Source organism: Podarcis erhardii (genome assembly GCF_964252035.2).
Source record: "Podarcis erhardii genome assembly, chromosome: Z".
NCBI classification, from domain to species: domain Eukaryota; kingdom Metazoa; phylum Chordata; class Lepidosauria; order Squamata; family Lacertidae; genus Podarcis; species Podarcis erhardii.
The window spans coordinates 28,318,343-28,338,470 of NC_138504.1; the positions used below are offsets into that span (position 1 = coordinate 28,318,343).

Consider the following 20,128-nt stretch of genomic DNA (forward strand, 5'->3'; position numbering starts at 1 on the left):
GTTCCAATAGGTAAATCTTGTGACCTACTTATGAAACTCTGAAAAGAGAACAGTGTTTGAAATTTTCTTCTTGTTAGACAAAGCCTCTTCTCTAACTCACTATTATTTCCTTTCAGTGATGATGAAAGGGATCATTACTATAGCAGAGAAGGCAGCTACAATTTTGAGCAGGACTATCACAGTAGAGATAATAGTTGGGAGCGAGAATATCATCATTGGGAGCAAAGGCACAGAGACAAAGAGGAAGCAGGCAAATACAAATCATGGTGGTAAGGCTTTTCCCAATGGTAGGTTGGAGCTTCTAGCTGGGATCAGGCCAAGGAACATTAAATTATGTAGGGGTAAACTGTGTTCCAATCTGGCCTTTATCTATAATTTAGAATGGACAAAGGCTGTAATAGGTGTAGGAGGGATGGCTGGATCTCTCTACCACATGTGGTAGACCTGCCCAAAGGTCCTTATAGACCAAAATAATTAAAGATATTGGTTGGTTATAGAATCAATTATTGACTCCCAACCCTAGATTGGTCCTGCTGTATATTTCAGAAATGGACACTGAGGTTTTAATACCCTAAGACTTAAGCCTATTTCTCTTGGCAGTGGCTAAACTTATGATAGTAAAACATTAGAGGTCACTATCTAGGAATTTCATGTTAGAATGGACAACTATAATATCAATTTGGTTTTAACTGGATGTTTACAGACAAATTTTATACTAGGGCAAGATTTATTGACTATGCTTCTGTAAAGGAATAGGCTTTGCCTGCCAGGCTTGCATGGACGTTTCTGGAAGCCCTCCTTGGCTTCACCTTTCCTGACTTAGGTTTGTTCTGACTTGGTTCAGCCATTGGTCATCCATCTTTGGGGGAGGGTTGGGGCAGGAGCTCTTTTTGTATACCCTTCCTATCATTGAAATGCCCATACCTGCTAAAACAATGGAAGAAATTTTAAAATTGTTGGTTCTGGTGTTTTCACATGGTTTGTGATCAACTTTCCAACTGTTTACATTTCTTGAAACAACTGAGTTTATGATGAGGTTCCAGTAGGTAAATATTGTGACCTATTTATGAAACTGAAGAGAGAAGAGTGTTTGAAACCTTTTTCTTGTTAGAATAAGTCTCTTCTCCAAGTGACTATTCCTCATTCTTTCCTTTCAGTGAAGATGAAAGGGATGGTTACTATAGCCAAGAATGTAGTTATGATTTTGTGTGGGGCTTTCACAGTAGAGAGCAAGAAGACCATCATCGGGAGCAAAGGCACAGAGACAAAGAGGAAGCAGGCAAACACAAATCATGGTGGCAAGAGGCTTCCCATTGGTAGTTTGGAGCCTCTAGCTGGGATCAGGCCAAATAGCATTAAATTATGTAGGGTTAAACTGTGGTCCAGTCTGATTCATACTAATATATATTTTTTCAGTCTCCTTCCTGCACTAGCTGAAGTTTCCAGGCACTAGAAGACAGCCCCATAGAGGTTGTTAACTGTAGCCTAGCCTTGGGAATACAAAGATGTGGAGCATACCTGACAGCTACTGCATCATTCAGGTGCAGCAATGGTTGTGAGAGCCCCACAGCTGTGATAAAATTGACTTGGGTATGTGTGTGTTGCATTCCCATCAGTTTCCCCCTTGGGGTAGAAATTCACTGATCAGTGTTATGTTAGTCTCTTATTGATTGATCCTCCTGAAATACCATGTGTTTCAGGTTCCTACTGGAACATTTCCCCAGCATGTGGAAAAGGCCTCTTGATGTTAGAGCTCTAAGACCAGTTTTTCTGTAAAAGGATGGCTGTAGTCCAGAGCTGATGCATAACATTGCTTTGCATCCAATCACCTGCCTCTCCATTTTTAAACTACTTTTTCACTATAATATTCTCTCTTGCATTGAGATGTTGGCAGTACAATATTAGAAAATCTGACAGATAAGTTTAGAGTTTTGCTTAAAAGCCACCAAGGATTCTGTTGTATTTCTATGATAAGGAGCAAAGCATTAATTCTTCTTGTATTTTTGTCCAATCCTAGTAAGCAGCATGAGAGCAAAGAATGTGAAAACCACAAGCATCACAAGCACAAGCATCACAAGCACAAGAAGAAAGAGAAGCCACGAGGAAGGTGTACTGGAGAGAAATGGACAGGATTCATGAAGGAGCAAATCTGTGGTCCAAAAAGAATAGTGACACTTTTACAGCCAGATTGTCTGTGGCGACTTTCTTCCCCTGAGACATTAAACGGCTGAAATGATTAGCAACCAAACATGCGCACAAGCTTCCCCTTTGTGAAAGAAGACCACATTCACAGATTTTTGGAGAGAGAAAACTGGCAGCAAAAAAAGGCAGTTATTTACCAACATGTGAGATCCCATGGCTTCTTATGGGAGATAGCTTCCGTGCAAACTAATGCATTTAGAATATAGGACAATACTTGGCAAATCATTGACTTCTTTTATTTTTTAGAACAGTAACAGCCACATGAAGCTTTGTCCAAAAAAGGAAAGTATTATGACAAAATTATCACAATAACCTACCTGACAGCTAGCTTAGAGTCTGACTTCTAAAAGCTAGAAGCTAGTTGTAGGGATGCTGCATGCTAGGAAAGCCAATATGATCAGAATAACACATCATCAAAACAGCTTCAATAACTTCAGAATAATTTATAAATGCATCAAAATAATAACAGTTGTTAACAATGTACTATAATCTCTTTGGTGCAAAACAATGTAGATTTACTGGTGATTGTTAAAGGCACCTTGAAATAAGACAACATAGTGAAATAGTGCTGCTGAAGCAGCACATACCCTTCATTTGGAAAAAGCATACAATTTCCTCTCTACAGTCATTGCAAGAGGCAAATATTACTCCTGGCTTCCGCCTTGGGTCTTGTGGATTCTGTAATCACCCCTTGCAAGGAGATGTAAATGGCAATTCCTTTTAATACCACATTTACATGAAGGCATTAACACTCAGTATTGATGCTGTGACTTGCAGGAACACCTCACCCACATGAAAATTGCATGCCCTGTTAGATCAATGTCCTCTCACACATGGCAATAACAACAGCTTGCAACACCCAAATGAGGCAGTGAAGACATTTAAATCAGAGATGGCAATTTGAATCATTCCTCGGGTCCTTTTGGATTCTTTAAACATGTAGATTTGATGGACTGCTCCTCCTGAAAGTTGACCACTGAACTTGTATTTCACACATAGCTGTTAGTCTGATTTCAACCTGCATTTTATACAAGTTACATATACTAGTGCAGTGGTACCTCGGGTTACAGATGCTTCAGGTTACAGACTCCGCTAACCCAGAAATAGTACCTCGGGTTAAGAACTTTGCTTCAGGATGAGAACAGAAATCACACGGCGGCAGTGGGAGGCCCCATTAGCTAAAGTGGTACCTCAGGTTAAGAACAGTTTCAGGTTAAAAACGGACCTCCGGAATGAAGTAAGTTCTTAACCCAAGGTACCACTGTATACAGAAATGCTGGACCAAAAGTTATTTTAAGCATTACACTTGCCCTATAGAATACAGGTAAAGCAAGCAGTTTTCACAGGGGCAGAGACTCACATTAAGCAAACCACAATCTTAGAACAACAAAGGAGCACCCCACACTGCCATCCTTATGGAAGTTTCTTCAAACTTACTGTCTGTAGTCTACAATCAAGCTAGTAGAATCATGGAAATGAGCCTACACTTGGAGACCAGCTTAGAACTGTGGTTGCCCAGGGAAGAAGAGTATATCTTTACTAAGTTTGAAATCAACAGTCCTGTCAACATTAGGGGTTCCATTCCCACCCACCCACCCCGCAAGGTGTACTTGGTAACTGCGTAGCTGAATTTTACCTGCAGATGCCACACATCTGTATCAACTGTCTGGCCCAGCAATTTCTACATGCTATCCAACTATTAACAGCAGCCTCTGGCAAAAAAAGGAATGTTATACCTAATTGCAGGGAAGGGCCACGGCTTAGTGCTAGAGCATCTGCCTTGCAGGCAGAAGTCTCCAAGTTCAGTCCCCAGCACTTCATGTTTGGGAGCGACTCCTCCCTGAAATCCTGGAGAACTGCTGCCAGTCAGTGTAGACAATAATAAGCCAGATGGACCAATGTTCTGACTTGGTAGAATGCTGCTTCCAATGTCCCTTCCTACTTGGATCTTAAACACTAAAACATTGAAGCAGGAGAGCCCCAATACTGAGAGAAGTAATGCCATTTAAAAAATCACATTGTGGGGTGGGAAAAGGACAATAGCAGAATGGATAGGCTTTGATGGGGTTTCCACCCCAAGCTACACAAAATTGCCATAACAGCTATTTGTCTCCCCTTCCACAAGGACACAACTAGATAGTACAGTGGCAAGATCCCTTACAAAGTTGGGAGTAGGGGATGCAGAGGAGACAATTTAAAACACAGCATTTCTGGATGGATATGCATGCTTTCCAGCAACCATACATTTCCCTCCATATTATTATTATTTTTAAGCCATTTTTGCCCTGCTAGTTATGTGACCGGAAGTATAAGCATGGCCATAATTTTTTGAAGAAGTATGTTGTGAGAAGGGGTGTTGGGGTTTAAATTTTCACATACAGTATTTTACAGTTCTGCAGCAGACCTAATTCTGCACATGGGTCTGCGGCCATTACATTTATTTTGGTTCTATGATCTGTTCACTGAAAGTCCTGTCAGATTTCTCTTACATTCAGTCTTTGCACACAGTCTCTGTTCTTGGTACAGGGGCCATCCATTCAACTTTCTTCAAGTTGCAGAATTTTCCCATCACTGGCTTTAGATGCCAATCCCCAACTCTTTCAGAGAGACAGTGGGAATGAGATGCAACTTGCCACCCAGCGCCTGAATTGCAACAAGCAGCGGTAACACAAATAAATGTGGAGAGATCTCTACTTGCTAATGCATCAACAGGAACATTATTCCATTGGTCCTTCAGTTCATTTTCATCAGCAATAAAGATCCTGTCTTCAAGCAGAAGAAGGCTGGTGCAGTAGGCATCACACTAGTGCATCATGTCTTCACACAAAAAACACAAATGCTCAGAGACAAGCTTTACATTGCAAATGGTCTCAAGTTCAACAAGGCACAGAAGAGCAGAAAAAAGGAGGAAGAACATCTTGTGAGTCTTACCCAAAAGTTGGCATTCACATATCCTTTCTACCAAGCATGAAAAGGAGATGATAGTTTTGGTAAGGCAGACCTTAATAATGACTTGCAGGATTTATTTATCAACATCTTTAAAGCTACTAAAGTTAAAAGGTAAAGGGACCCCTGACCACTAGGTCCAGTCGTGACCGACTCTGGGGTTGTGGCGCTTATCTCGCTTTATTGGCCAAGGGAGCCGGCGTACAGCTTCCGGGTCATGTGGCTAGCATGACTAAGCCACTTCTGACGAACCAGAGCAGTGCACGGAAGCACCGTTTACCTTCCCTACCTATTTATCTACTTGCACTTTGACGTGCTTTCGAACTGCTAGGTTGGCAGCAGCAGGGACGGAGCAATGGGAGCTCACCCCATTGCGGGGATTCCAACCCGCCGACCTTCTGATCAGCAAGTCTTAGGCTCTGTGGTTTAACCTGCAGTGCCACCTACGACATTAGCCAATGTTTACTGAATTTACCAGGAGCCATAAGTAATCATGAAAACCTTTTTTACAGGTTTCTCTTGTACTCATATATATATATTATTTTTATTTCATAAAATTTATATACCCCTTGATTGTAAAAACAAACTCCAAAGCAGTTTATCGGGGGATTAAAATGTGAGTTGAGGAGAAACAGGCTGTAGTTTAGATTTCATATGTTCAACGTCCAATAGTTACATAACAAAAACATTAACTGATCACTGAAGCATGGCTTCTGTCTGTCAGGAAGCTGGGTAAAAAAATAAAATAAAAAATAAAATAAAATAAGCAGTTTGCCTTTGGCATAGGAATAGGATTCCAGGTCACAGTCTTGAGAAAAGCCATCTTAAATCAGTTCACTGTTTCTTTGGTTGGTTCATCACTCAAAGCCTTGAAATCTGGTACCAAAGTAGTCCCAAAATTATACTGAGTTTATGTCTTAAACAAGGCTTCCTGGCCAGGACACCACAGTAAGAGTTACTTTATTCCGTTGTTCCTTCAGCATGGGAATCAATTCAGCATTGCTCATTCCCATGGCAGACACTCCATTTACAGCCACAATTTCATCTCCACATCTAGTCAAAGAAAAAGGCAAAAGTACTGTTAGTAATGCTCTTGATATATGTCCCTATTGGTACAGCAGCAATTGGTCTACACTGATTGTGTTAAAACATCAAGTACATTGCTTAGCAAAAAATGACAGACTTGCTAGTTGACCTTTTTAAATAATTAGAAATGCTCATGAGCCCAAAGAACTTGCCCATTGTGAGGTAGCTGTCCCAGTGCATAATTCAGAAATCTGTCCATACCTCTAAGCAGCCTTCATTACAGTACAGTGGTACCTCGCAAGACGAAATTAATTCGTTCTGCAAGTTTTTTCGTCTTGCGAAGCACGGATTTTGGAAAAGCTTCAAAAATCACTAAAGTCTTCAAAAATCTCAAAAAAGGCTACCACACCGTGTGCTATGAGTTGTCAAGTCACAACTGCACCCCCCGAATGCACGGTTTCAAGACAAAGGAAACAAACTTGCAAGACGTTTCCATCTTGCGAAGCAAGCCCATAGGGAAATCCGTCTTGCGAAGCAACTCAAAAAACGAAAAACTCTTTCGCCTTGCGAGTTTTTCGTCTTATGAGGCATTCGTCTTGCGAGGTACCACTGTAATTAGGGAGAAATTAGATAATTCAACGCAGTACAGGAGCACAACAGAGTTACCAAACCTCAGAGAGATTTATTTCTCTGGCTTTGTATACTTCTGCTAAAAATTGGCAATTTCTCTGTTTCTGCAACAGGTGTTATGGGATAAAATGCCCTCACCAGTCACTCTTATGAAAAACCCATCTCACTCTGAGTAACCGGGGCAGTAGTTTTATCAAAATGAGTCATTACCTTGCAACACCAGATATTTCATAAAGAATGCAAAAGTAATAGAAACAATAGTGTATGTACATACTTCAGTCTTCTGTCCCAGAAAGCAGGTGTTCCAGGCACAATGGTTTTAATGAAGAATGGATGGTTCCCTTTGTTTTCTTCAAACCCACCAACTATGCTGAATCCCCAGCTCTCAGAGTTGCTTTTACGCAGGATAATGTCTTGACAGCAATGGAGGTGACTGAAATAGAAAACAGAGAGCACTCTTTGGCTTCCATATAGAATTCCCATTTTGTTTTTTATGTGGAGACTGTATTAACTTTCACCTTTATGGCATTCCTGGCTTAACCCCGTCTAGTGTTAGAGGAAGCTAAGCAGGAAATGCCAAGTCTGTGCTACATTTGAGCATTCCTTGAAATCAATACAATTATGAGATCATTGTCAGTAGCAGCACTGCTGCTTGAGAATCAATATCTGGTTTCTGGTGGATCATGCACCAGAAACAAAGACTGCATTCAGCATGCAGGTTCTTTGATCAAAAGCAAATACGATGTTGGAAAAGGCCACCTTGATCAAACACCCAAATCAGGACCTTTCTTTGAAATGGAGTTTTGTACTAAACTTTAAATATATATATAGTATATGTGTAACAATATGGGCTGGAGTGGATTTTCAGAATTATTAAATGCCCTCCAAAGTCACAAAATTCCCAGCATTTGAGAATAAATTTTGGATCCCTTTCACCATCACAATATACTGTGACAAGTGAAGATGTAACACTGACCTACAAACTGCGCTTTCTAAACAAATGCTCCCTCCTCCCCTCTTTTGAAGCAATTTCCCCATACCTTAGTTCCGTCATAATACATGCAGATCCCACTATCAGAATGCTCATCTGAAATCTCAGTTATCTGAACACAAAGAATTATACCCAAACCTCACTACACAAACAGCTGATTCAGATATCCAAAAAGTTGGAGTTTGTCCACTTCCTTAATTGTGCTGGTTGGCAGCAGCCATTTCATGCAGAAACCAGGGAGGGAGGGAGGCAGAACAGACAAATCATGGATTAGAAATGTTCTCATAGGGTATAATGGAAATAGCTTGCTATGCGAATGCTCACATAACAAACAATTGACTGGCAACACATTGTGTTTGGAAAGTGATGCCTGAGTGTAATGGTTTGCAAACACATCTCAAACAACAGCTACAGTCACTGGTTTATAAGAGCACTATAGTTTGTGTCAGTGCCCATGTTACATGAAGCTATGGTTAATGGCTAGAAAGAAGGTGAGAAAGGAACACACATCCAGGAAGCCTGCTCCAGCTTTGAAAACTATGTTATGCAGTGCTATGCCTGTAAAATGCTTAATTGTGACCTTGGTTGGAAAAGAACTTGTCCATTCTTTTCTCCATATAAGATTTTTTAAAATATTGTAAAAAAGTTGGGGCCAATCCAAAAGGAGAGGGCATTTTTTCTAAACATTTTGGAACTACCAAAAAAAATTATTGGTGATTTCTTCAAAATGGGTTGAAAGCCTTGCCCCCACACTATATGAACAACTTGCTTGTTGTGTATGCCTTCTAAAATAGAAAAGGTATAAACAGTCCTCAAATCAACAGTCAAAGAGAGGCTGGCTATTGTTTCCAAATCAACACTCTCTACAGTCACTCGTTCTAATGCCACCCAACACTCCACTCCATTCCCCTTCTGTCAATCATGCCTCCACTAGCTCTTCTGCTGCAACTATGCTGTGTATTTTTGAAGCCCCGACCTGGCCACAGTGATCCATGCGACGGTCACCTCCAGGCTTGACTACTGTAATTCGCTCTACACAGGGCTGCCCTTGAAGCTGTCCCAGAAACTCCAGCGGGTGCAGAATGCTGCAGCGAGGCTCCTCACGGGGTCTCTGCCATGGCAGCATATTCACCCAGTGCTTTTCAAACTGCACTGGCTCCCGGTACAGTACAGGGTCAGATTTAAGGTGCTGCTTTTGACCTTTAAAGCCCTTCACGGCCTAGGACCCTTGTACCTACGGGACCGCCTCTCCCGGTATGCCCCATGGAGAGCCTCATGGTCCATAAATAGCAATACCCTAGTGGTCCCGGGCCCTAAGGAAGTTAGATTGGCTTCAACCAGAGCCAGGGCCTTTTCAACTCTGGCTCCAGCCTGGTGGAACGCTCTGCCTCATGAGACCAGGGCCCTGCGGGGCCTGGCCTTTGGCTTGGAGCCAATTTGATTCCCTCCCTCTCTTTCTTTTTTCCTTTCCTTCTCCTCCTGTGATGAGGCTACATTTTAATATTTCAATATTTTAATGTTGTATTTTAATTTTGTTTTTAAGTTGTATTCATTCAACTTGCTTTTATTATTGCTTGTAAGCCGCTCTGAGCTTGGCCTTGGCTGGGGAGGGCGGGGTATAAATAAAAATTATTATTATTATTATTACAATGGAGTGGTATCACATATTATGGACAAAGGAGAGATGCAGGAGTCTTTGATGGCAAACTCACTTTTGTCTTCACATCTGGCAGCATCTTCCTGGAGTATATTTTATAGCCTGAATCCACAAAGGCCACATCAACTTGATGTTGATTCTGCCTTCTAAGACAGAGTGGATCAGTTCAATCAAGCTATGATTTCTAATAATTGGTAATCACAGGTTAGAACTCAAACCATGGTTTCAAAACATCTGAGAGGTAGGAAAATATGGTTTATTTTAATAACTTTTTAAAAAGACATATTTAAAAGGCTTTTAGACCATTTTTTTTAGCAAAGATGCCACTCAAACAGGTTTGCAGCTACATACAAATATAAATCCCTAAACTTCAATTTTTAAACCAGTTAAAAGTAATATCCAATTCCATCTCACAAATATGCAAGTCAGTGTACCAACAAAAAGCCCATCTAGCACATTAAAAAAGCCAGCATTTGGCAACACAAATTAGCCTCCCAAAGCCATGGTAAGAAAATGGATATTTAAGGCCCATTTAAATGAGCAAAGGGAGGTGATTTGCTTTACATCAGTTGAATTCCTTAACTGGGGGATGGACTGACTTGTTTCTCTTCTTTTGCATTCTGTGCTCTAAATTTTATAACTTTACTCTCGCCTGCAGTTTCTGGGAAAAAGCAGGGCAATGGCCCTAATCATGGTTTGTTAATTCAGACATCAGACCAAACCATAGTTAAGCTAATTTTGGTTCAATCTCTTAGTCACTGATTTCTCAGTACATTTTAGAATTCTTTTCTTTTGAAAATACTTTCAAGCATCACTTTCCAAAGGCACGACTGGGAGTACTGAAAGCTTTGGTTTTCTTATGTGCTTTAGTTTCATAGACAAGACTAATTGATCAAAGCAAGTCATACTTTCGTTTACAATATTTTAACCAAAATAGATCAACTAAAATGTAACTAACATACCATTATTGGGAAAATTTCCCAGAGTAACATCAAGCAGAAAGACTTACCTAGGCAATCCAAGCCACATGATCCAGAGAGGAGCCCAGCTAGCCCAGCTAAACCCACTTTCTCTGGTATCTGGTGCCTCAGTAAATTCAGATGTCTTTTCCGTTACCACAATTTCCAAGGCTTTCAATGTCACTGTGTGCAGTGCTGCATTTGATTTCAGCGCAGAGACTGCTTCACTGTAGTTAAGATGAGTCAGATCAACATTGTTTATACTCAACAGTACATCTCCTGTTTTGTAAAAAAAAAAAAAAGGACGAGTTATAATATATAACATTATATTTATAGGTAAAAAGGTAAAGGACCCCTGGATGGTTAAGTCCAGTTAAAGGCGACTATGGGGTTGTGGTGCTCATCTCGCTTTCAGGCCAAGGGAGATGGCATTTGTCCACAGACAGCTTTCCGGGTCATGTGGCCAGCATGACTAAACTGCTTCTGGCACTACAGAACACTGACAGAAACCAGAGCGCACGGAAATGCTGTTTACCTTCCCACCGCAGTGGCACCAATTTATCTACTTGCACTGGTGTGCTTTTGAACTGCTAGATTGGCAGAAGCTGGGACAGAGCAACAGGAGCTCACCCCGCGGGGATATATATGAATATATATAAAAACACCATTTCTTTGTACAGTCATACCTCATGTTGTGTCCGCTTCAGGTTACGTGCTTTTATGTTGCGTCCCGCGGCAACCCGGAAGTACCGGAATGGGTTACTTTCAGGTTTTGCCACTCGTGCATGCGCAGAAGCACTAAATCGCACCATGCGTGTGTGCAGATGCGGCACTTTGGTTTGTGTCAGTTCCATGTTACGGGCAGGCCTCTGGAACAGATCCCGTCTGTAACACGAAGTTCCACTGTATAGCTATTTAAACCTTTGCAATTTCCTTAGTACAAAATGACATGGCACTTTGTTCTCTTAATGCTAGCCCATGTACCAAATTTAAAAAGCAGGCACTCCAAAGCATCTTACCTCTCTTAATTCTACCATCTCTGAAGAGGCATCCAACAGGCTGTACGCTAGTTACATAAATAGGGAGTTTATTTTTACTGTCTCTTCCACCTCCAATAGTTATTCCCAGAGATTCTTTTGGCTCCTTCTTTATGTTAACTAACTTCTCCTGGCTGAGGTAACCTTGAGGGAGTGCCTGAAAGAGGAGAACGGAGAGAAATAACAGCATGTATATAATAAGATAGCAAAAAACAGGATGTGGGGGGAAATAACTCCATGAAGCTAGTGTTTTAAAACCCTGATATTTTAGGATAAGGAATCATCACTTTTAGCTATTTCTGCTCTATCTCTCTTCCCGCCAGCCGCCCTTAAGGGATTAAGGGCTGTGTGGTGATCATATATTTAGAAATGGCTAAAGAGAATGGGAAATGGATGGGAAGAAACCATTGGGGATGCACACTTTGTTTCCAACTTTAGCACCTCTTTCACAGAAACCAGGCTTGTTTGAATTGCAAAAGGACCCCATGTGACCCAGATGATACTACATATGGTTACTCAATATTTTAATACACTGAATGACTAGATCATATTTGCCCTTGTTGTGTGCACAGCATGGAGTAGTAACTGGCTATAGTATTTCCGCAGCATACACATAATTTTTGTGGTGTTATTTAATGGATATGTGCTTCAAGTTATAAGAGTTTTAGCAGTCAGGCAGTGTGGATCCAACATGAATGAACAATAATCATAATCAAAATTTGGGAAATTGATATATATATGAAAAGCAATAGAATATGACAACTATATCAATCACATAGTGATTAAACTGCAACTGCTTTTGGCTCACATTCTACAGGGAAGTCTGTAGATTCCTACTAATAATTTCAAATTACAAAACCAATTAGTGCCTTTCTGCCTAACAGTGAAGCCCTCCCACTTACTCTCCCACGCAGTGGAAAGCACTTGGCTGGCATTTAGCCATGTTTTGAAGTTGGCTTGTTAAGAAGCTGACCAGCTTGTTTTTAAACCAAAAGCTTTGGTTCGTTAATTGGGATTCTGTGAAAATGAAACTAAATGCTAGTATGAACTCAAGGCTTTTCATGGTTTTGTTCCTGCTTGCGCACACAGCACTAAACTACTGCTGTGTGAACAAACCCAATTACTACCAAGTTCCAATTAACATTTTCAGTTCACCTTTCTCAAAATAAAGGTAAAGGGACCCCTGACCATTAGATCCAGTCGTGGCTGACTCTGGGGTTGCGGCGTTCATCTCGCTTTATTGGCCAATGGAGCCAGCGTACAGCTTCCGGATCATGTGGCCAGCATGACTAAGTCGCTTCTGGAGAACCAGAGCAGCGCACGGAAACGCCGTTTACCTTCCCACTGGAGCGGTACCTATTTATCTACTTGCACTTTGATGTGCTTTTGAACTGCTAGGTTGGCAGGAGCAGGGACCGAGCAACGGGAGCTCACGGGCTCAACGGGGGGTGCATAATACCCAGTACTCAAGGAGGAAAGGAATCAAGCCAATCCCTACCCAAAACCAGAACTTAAAATCACCAATACCTTCTGGTAATTGGACTTCCATCGATAATGATTCTGTTCAGGTCTTCTGCGACGATGCACTGGGCTTCCTCCACTGCTACTGCTGCTGGTGTTTGATGCGCTGCCATCTTCAACAGTTTCTGGGAGTTGCACACCAGACTGATGGAGAACAACAAAGTTTACTCTCGCTTCACAAGTCTGTCAAGAAAGCCAAAAAGGAAGGAAGCTTAAAATGATAATGTTCAAGTATGCAAATTTGCAGGATCTCTCCAGTGTGTCACTAGAAAATTTATAATAGGTGATTTGTATATTATAATGTACATATTATATTAAGTTATATATATTGAGACACAGTATCAAACAAATAAGTGCTTTTCTAAGCCCACATTCCCAGATCTACACTGGCTTGGTCATGTACACAGAATGGAAGATGGCAGGATCTCCAATGGTATGCTCAGTGCTTTTTCTCTAGAAAACTAGTTGCAGATACTTATCATGAAATTGTTACTCTAAGTGTCACACTTTTTAACACCCCCTCCCCCAAAAAGAGGTGCCGGTGCATGAAATAGTTACATAAGTGCCACACTTTTTAACAACAAAAATAGAAGTGCTGGTACTGCGTACGCTTGAGTGCCCCCCCCGGGGGGGGGGCGGGAAGCACTGGCTAAATGCGATCTGACATGAAGGCTGGCAAGATTAATCCCACCATATGGGAATCCCTTGCAGATGACCGTAGTGCCTGGAGACGACAGCAAAAACCAAAGGAGAAATGACTGCTGGGAGGAGCGCAGAGAGAAGAAACATCATGGTGTATCTGCCCCAGCAAAACCAGACACCTTCATCTGCCCCAGCTGAAATAAAACATGTCCCTTCCATGCTGGTCTCTACAGCCACAACAGGAGCTGTAACTCTCCAACGGTTTGACTTTACCCCTGATGGCACACACTTCCACTGTCTCTTGAGAAAGATGTCAGCAATATTATAATATAATTATAATATGAATGCTGAAGTTAGTTCAGCACTTGGCTGCCAGGTTCTTTTAAAGTTCCAGTGCAGATACAAGCCAAATTATGGTTTACAAACCAGGAAACAACCCTTGCTTACTCATATTTCAATCAATGCCTATCTAATTCTAAAACTTGACATATCAAGCACAGGACAGCACTGCAACGAAGTGGGCAAACAGAGTGGATTGATTTAAATATTCAACAGGAAGCACTAATTTAAACTCTTCACTTGTATAGCTTACAGGCATATTGCATTAAAACAGAAATGAGAGGGGCAAACTGTGAAATCAATTTATTTTTGTTTGTGTGTCTATACATAGAGTATATGCAAAGACAACGAGCTGAAGACTGAACTTCCAAGTTTGCAAAAGGAAGAGACAGATCACTGCTTTGTTGTGAGAGTTAAAAATAAATAGTAAATAAACCAGGTTCAATTATCATCAATAAAAAGATCCCACTTGCAGGTCTGGGAAAGAGATCTCTTCATATTACCAAGGCTTCCCTCTTGCAACATTTGAAAATTCAAATAAGTTTAATTAGAGTGTTGACTGTGGCACTCCTTAAAGCAAGTGGTGGGGAATCTTTTTCAGCCAGAGTGCTGAATTCCCTCATGGCTAACATTCTGGGGGCCAAAGGCAAAAAGTGCCCATGGCAACAAATACAACACTTACCTTTGTAAGGCAATCTGGAGAGCCAAATTCAACCACAGGCCCAAAATTCCCCACCTGTGACTTAGTTACCTGGATTATCTGTGCAGCTGCTTCAGGAGTTCCCTGTCTTAGATCCTGGCCATTTATAGAGAGAACTTTATCATTCCGACTAAGTTTCCCATTTTTGGCTGCCAAGCCTCCATCTAGAAGGTCCAGAATGAAAATCCCAGGCTCATCTGTTTTTCTGATCAATTTGATGCCAAGAGGTTCAGATCGGTCTCTCTTTACAAGGGTAACATGGATCACTTCCTGGTTTACTGAACGGCTGGAATCCAGTTGCCCAGTTCTGGTGGTAAACCCTTTCTCTTGCAGTACTATGAAGTGAAACACAGCACAGCGCTGACGCAATAAGGAGATAGCTTGAGCATGGGTCACACTGCTGATGTTGATGCCATTCACCTTGGAAGAAAATAAAAACAAAGAGTTGATCACTATACTACCTGGTACAGAGCCTTGTACTATGATACCCTGTCCCTCTCTTCTTCCAGGAAAAAAAGAAAAAGAAAATATAGAATAAGAGCAATGAAGGGAGATAGATCGCCCTTTACAGGAGCAGTTCATTTCCTCAAGAATTTCTTTCAATTTTTAAAAAATCATTTCTCTTTTTACAACTGAAGCAATAAGAATAATCCAAATATAAAACACACAATTATTTTCAACTTCCCTTCCCCACTTCCATGGTTCATTTTATTAATTTCTTTTCCATTGCATATTCTAATTTTCCCAACATTTTCTTTTTCTCAATTTTATATCTCAATAATTCTTACTGCTGAATTTACTCTTCTACTGTTAACTTTTTAATATGTTTACATGAATTTTTCGAATAGTCTACAAAACATTCCATTCTTCTTTAAATACTTTTTCATCCTGGTCTCTTATTCTGTTTGTCAATCTTGCCATATCTATATACTCTATTAACCTCATCTGCCATTCTTCCTTTGTTAGTATTGTATCTTCTTTCCACTTCAGAGCATATACCATTCATGCTGCTGCTGTTGTATACATAAAAAGTGATTTCAGGTCTTTAAATACACTTATGTCTATTATACCTAAAAGAAACATTTCTGGGCTTTTAACAAATGTCTTTTGAAACATTTTCTCTCAGTTCATTATATATAATATCCCAGTAAGTCTTAACTTTTTGCATGTCTACCACAGATGATAAAATGTACCTTCTTTTTCTTTACATTTCCAACAGATATGTGATTCAGATTTATACATCTTCGCTAATTAACTCAGTGTCAGATACCACCTGTAAATCATTTTCATAAAGTTCACCCTCAATGTGTAACATGCTGTAATTTTTTTAAAAAAAAGAATCCATAGTTTCTCCCATGCACTCATATCTATATTATGACCTATATCTCTTGCCCAGTGAATCATAGCTGATTTTACCAGTTCATCTTTTGTTTCCCATTCTAATAATAACTTGTACATTTTGAAAACCACTTTTCCTTTACTCTCAATAATCTTTCTTTAAAAATGTGAGCTTTGGGTCATAAAACCCCTCCACCTGTCCTATCTAAACAAATCATTTATCTGATGATACTTGCAACCAGTCTGTTCCTGCTTCTCAAATTTCCTCAGCAATTTTTATTTCTCTATTACATCTTAATCAGGAGAGGCTGTGCATGTTTTATACTGGAGCTTGGACGCAGTCATAGGCTGGATGAGGGCAAAGAAGCACACAGACTGAATCCTGCTAAAACAAAAGCCCTTTGGGTGATAGGCATGGGTGATGTCTGGTTTTCAAAAGCACGATATATCACCAGCTACACATCATGATATACAAATATATCACAATGCCTAAAAATTAAGAATAACAATTTATTATTTTTACCCCAGCCATCTGGCTGGGTTTCCCCAGCGACTCTGGGCGGCTTACAGCATATATAAAACATAGTAAAATATCAAACATTAAAAACTTCCCAATACAGGGCTAACTTCAGATGTCTTCTAAAAGTTATGTAGTTCATCATCTCCTTGACATCTGAAGGGTGGGTGTTCCACAGGGAGGGCTCCACTACCAAGAAGGCCTTCTGCCTGGTTCCTGTAACTTTGCTTCTCACAGTGAGGGAACCACCAGAAGGCCTTCGGAGGATGGAACTATGTAGAGGCAAACAGGGCAATGTCCTGGCAACTGCTACTACAACTTAAAGGTCTAAAACTGATAAATGTTTGCCTTAATATACTGTTACAACTGTTATTTTATAGTACATATTATTTTTAAATTAGCACATTTTCTATAAAATGTAGAGGGAAACTTTTTAGGGGGAACCACATCTTCAGCATCTTGCAATCTTGGCAAATCCTTTTTTAAATACAGACATGAAGGAGTCCAATAGATTCTAAATATTATTTTCTGCTGTATTAGTCTTAATATAAGATTAAGACTCGGAAAGCTGCTGGGCCATATAAACTAGTTAGGAGATGTTGTAACTGAAGGTACTGCCACTGGGCCCCATCTGGTAGATGATATTTTTGTCTTAAAACAATATAACTGTAAAACTCATCTTCCTCATCTATCAGTTTTTCTAAACAGGAAGTTTATCTTTTGGAAATATGATCCTGACATAAAAACTGGAAGTCCTCTCAAAATATATATTAATATGGTCTGGGAATAATACAGTGGTACCTCGGGTTACATACGCTTCAGATTACAGACGCTTCAGGTTACAGACTCCGATAACCCAGAAATAGTACCTCGGGTTAAGAACTTTGCTACAGGATGAGAACAGAAATCATGCTCCGGCGGCACGGCGGCAGCGGGAGGCCCCATTAACTGAAGTGGTGCTTGAGTTTAAGAACAGTTTCAGGTTAAGAACGGACCTCCGGAACGAATTAAGTACTTAACCCGAGGTACCACTGTATTCATTTTAAGAGCATTAACTCTTCCCCAAAGGGTAAGGTTCAATGACTCCCATTTATCTATATCTGAATAAATCTCTTTTATTAATTTATTTATATTAACTATCTGTGTTATATCTCTTGGTATTAGGATGCCTAGATATTTAATATATTCAGAACAAATCCAGAACTGATAAGTCGTACCTTGTTTTGCGTCTGGCATCCATTCCGGAGCCCTGGCCACTAGCCGAAAAGGACGCAGGGCAAAGCACCACGTCTGCGCATGCACATGGAGCGGTTTGTGCTTCTGCGCATGTGTGATTTAGTGCTTCTGTGCATGCAGCAAACCTGGAAGTAACCCGTTCTGGTACTTCCGGGTTTGCCGTGGATGTTCGCCAGAATGGACGCTAGACAAGGCAGACGTTCACGGAGGTATTACTGTACTTCTTGAAAGAATGTGTAATCAGATTTTGACCTACTGGCATCAATTCCAATATGGACCAATTAATAGAGTAACCATATATTTTACCAAAGGCATCAATCATTTGCATCAAAATGGGAATGCTAGTCTGAGGTTTCAAAATAAACAAAATATTGTCAGCAAATAAAACTAATTTATATTTGAATGTATTATGAACTACACTGTAAATCTCACAATGCAAATGTTAAAAGGCAATGGTGAGTGTGGAAATCCTTGTCTGGTTCCTCGGGCCTGAGGAAAAGTGGCAGACATCATACCATTCACTTTGACTCTTGATGCAGGTGCTTCATACGTTACTTTAATCCATTTTATAAAATCCAATGAAAATCCAAATTTAAGTAAAGCTACTTAACACAGGTAGTGCTATGGTCTAAACCACAGAGCCTATGACTTGCCGATCAGAAGGTTGGTGGTTCGAATCCCCGCAACAGGGTGAGCTCCCATTGTTCAGTCCCTGCTCCTGCCCACCTAGCAGTTTGAAAGCACATCAAGTGCAAGTAGATAAATAGGTACCGCTCCAGCGGGAAGGTAAAAGGCATTTCTGTGTGCTGCTCTGGTTCATCAGAAGTGGCTTAGTCATGCTGGCCACATGACCCGGAAGCTGTCTGTGGACAAACGCTGGCTCCCTCGGCCTATAGAGCGAGATGAGCGCTGCAACCCCAGAGTCATCCGCGACTGGACCTAATGGTCAGGGGTACCTTTATCTTTACTTCCATATACTGTTTATAGATTTTTGTCAAAAGCCTTTTCAGCATCTAGCGATGTGATTACAAATGGTCTTTATTTTTATTTAGAGCTACCAAATCCACCACTAATATCATCTGCAGCTTATCTTGTTTTTATAAAGCCAGTCTGGTCACTCTTGATAATCGCTGCTATTACCTGCTGAATTCTATTTGCTAGAATCACTGCTAGGATCTTTATATCAACATTGATCAAGGATATAGAGCAATAGTTTGCGGACTGTGTATGGTATTTATCTGGTTTGGGAATAACTGTAATGTAAGCTTGATTAAATATTGTTGACAAAATACCTTCATGAAGTATCTCATCATATAATTGATGAAGTTTTGGTGCCAATATATCTATATATGACTTATACCATTCAGTGGGAAATCCATCCAATCCTAGTGTTTTGTCACTTTGTCATTTTAAGGATAGTTTGATATCCACTTAAATGAATAGATTCTTATTATAGTGGATATTATTTTCTTCCAAATCTTTACACCAGTTTAAATACTTTCAAAATGCTCCCATATATCTCCTCCCCTTGCAAACTAATTTTCAAACATGATTTTGCATTTTAGTGTCCTGGAATTGATTTGTAATTTTACTCTGAAGCCTTTTAATTATATCAAACCTACTTCCAGGATATGGTCTCCAGGCGCTATTTTTCCATCTGCAGCAACAACTGAATCCCGAAGAACTTCTTGGACAACAATGTTGCCTAGTGGGGTGTCTTTACCCCCAACTATCCGCATCCCAAGTTCTTCCTCAGGGTCTTCTCGGTGAATTTCAATTGTAGTTGTCTCTGCTAAAAGACTGGCTCTTTGGGGTAAATCTGAAAGTGAGAATCAGAGATGGGAGAGGGAAGACAAAGGAGACACACTTGCAGATCACATCTAGAAATTTTAAATACTGGTGACCTATTTCACTGATTCTGAACAGCCCAGTATGCAAAGTAAGTATAACTTTCCATTTCCTAAGACTTACCAGTAATTTTCCTTTATTCCTAGCAAAACAGAAACAAAAGTGTACTATACAGAATGTTTCCAAAAGTGCACTTTTGTCCCCTCTCCTTGGTTCATCTGTGGATATGTATTGTACAAATACAGTACAATCAACAGCACCTGTGCTTATTATGGACAGAAATAAATAAACTGAAATAGAAACTTAAATACAGTAAACAGGGCTATGTATTCTACACTTCTTAAAAACTTAAATACTGCTCCAATGGAACTCCTGCACTGAGAAAATCTGAACTATGCAATCTATATAAACAATGCAAATGACTGAAGAAGTGTGCATGCACACGAAAGCGCATACCTAGAACTAACTTAGTTGGTCTTTAAGGTGCTACTGGAAGGAATTTTTTTATTTTGTTTTGAATGCAAATGACTATTTCACTA

The 20,128-nt window shown here is 40.3% G+C and overlaps 2 protein-coding genes and 1 long non-coding RNA gene across 5 annotated transcripts in view; 2 read left to right on the forward strand and 1 right to left on the reverse strand.

The window, feature by feature from the left end:
• The window catches only part of LOC309333502 (uncharacterized protein), a 37,815-nt gene extending 35,567 nt beyond the window's left edge, over nt 1-2,248 (forward strand). Inside the window, exons 15-16 of the mRNA XM_081847128.1 lie at nt 117-269; nt 2,018-2,248. Coding sequence (XP_081703254.1) covers nt 117-269; nt 2,018-2,231 — 367 coding nt within the window. The 3' untranslated portion in view covers nt 2,232-2,248. The remainder of the gene's footprint in view (nt 1-116; nt 270-2,017) is intronic.
• A 168-nt stretch (nt 2,249-2,416) lies between these two features.
• Nucleotides 2,417-20,128, reverse strand: part of LOC309333481 (ligand of Numb protein X 2-like) — a 45,469-nt gene continuing 27,757 nt past the window's right edge. For all 3 annotated transcript variants that reach the window (XM_081847038.1, XM_081847039.1, XM_081847040.1), the window contains exons 4-10: nt 19,364-19,560; nt 14,702-15,070; nt 12,976-13,152; nt 11,431-11,605; nt 10,462-10,690; nt 7,079-7,237; nt 2,417-6,201 (exon numbers count right to left, since the gene is read on the reverse strand). In XM_081847038.1, coding sequence (XP_081703164.1) covers nt 6,066-6,201; nt 7,079-7,237; nt 10,462-10,690; nt 11,431-11,605; nt 12,976-13,152; nt 14,702-15,070; nt 19,364-19,560 — 1,442 coding nt within the window. In that variant the 3' untranslated portion in view covers nt 2,417-6,065. The remainder of the gene's footprint in view (nt 6,202-7,078; nt 7,238-10,461; nt 10,691-11,430; nt 11,606-12,975; nt 13,153-14,701; nt 15,071-19,363; nt 19,561-20,128) is intronic.
• LOC309333664 lies at nt 6,208-7,062 on the forward strand. The gene is made up of 2 exons (XR_014152654.1): nt 6,208-6,464; nt 6,794-7,062. It is a non-coding gene; the product is annotated as an uncharacterized lncRNA (long non-coding RNA).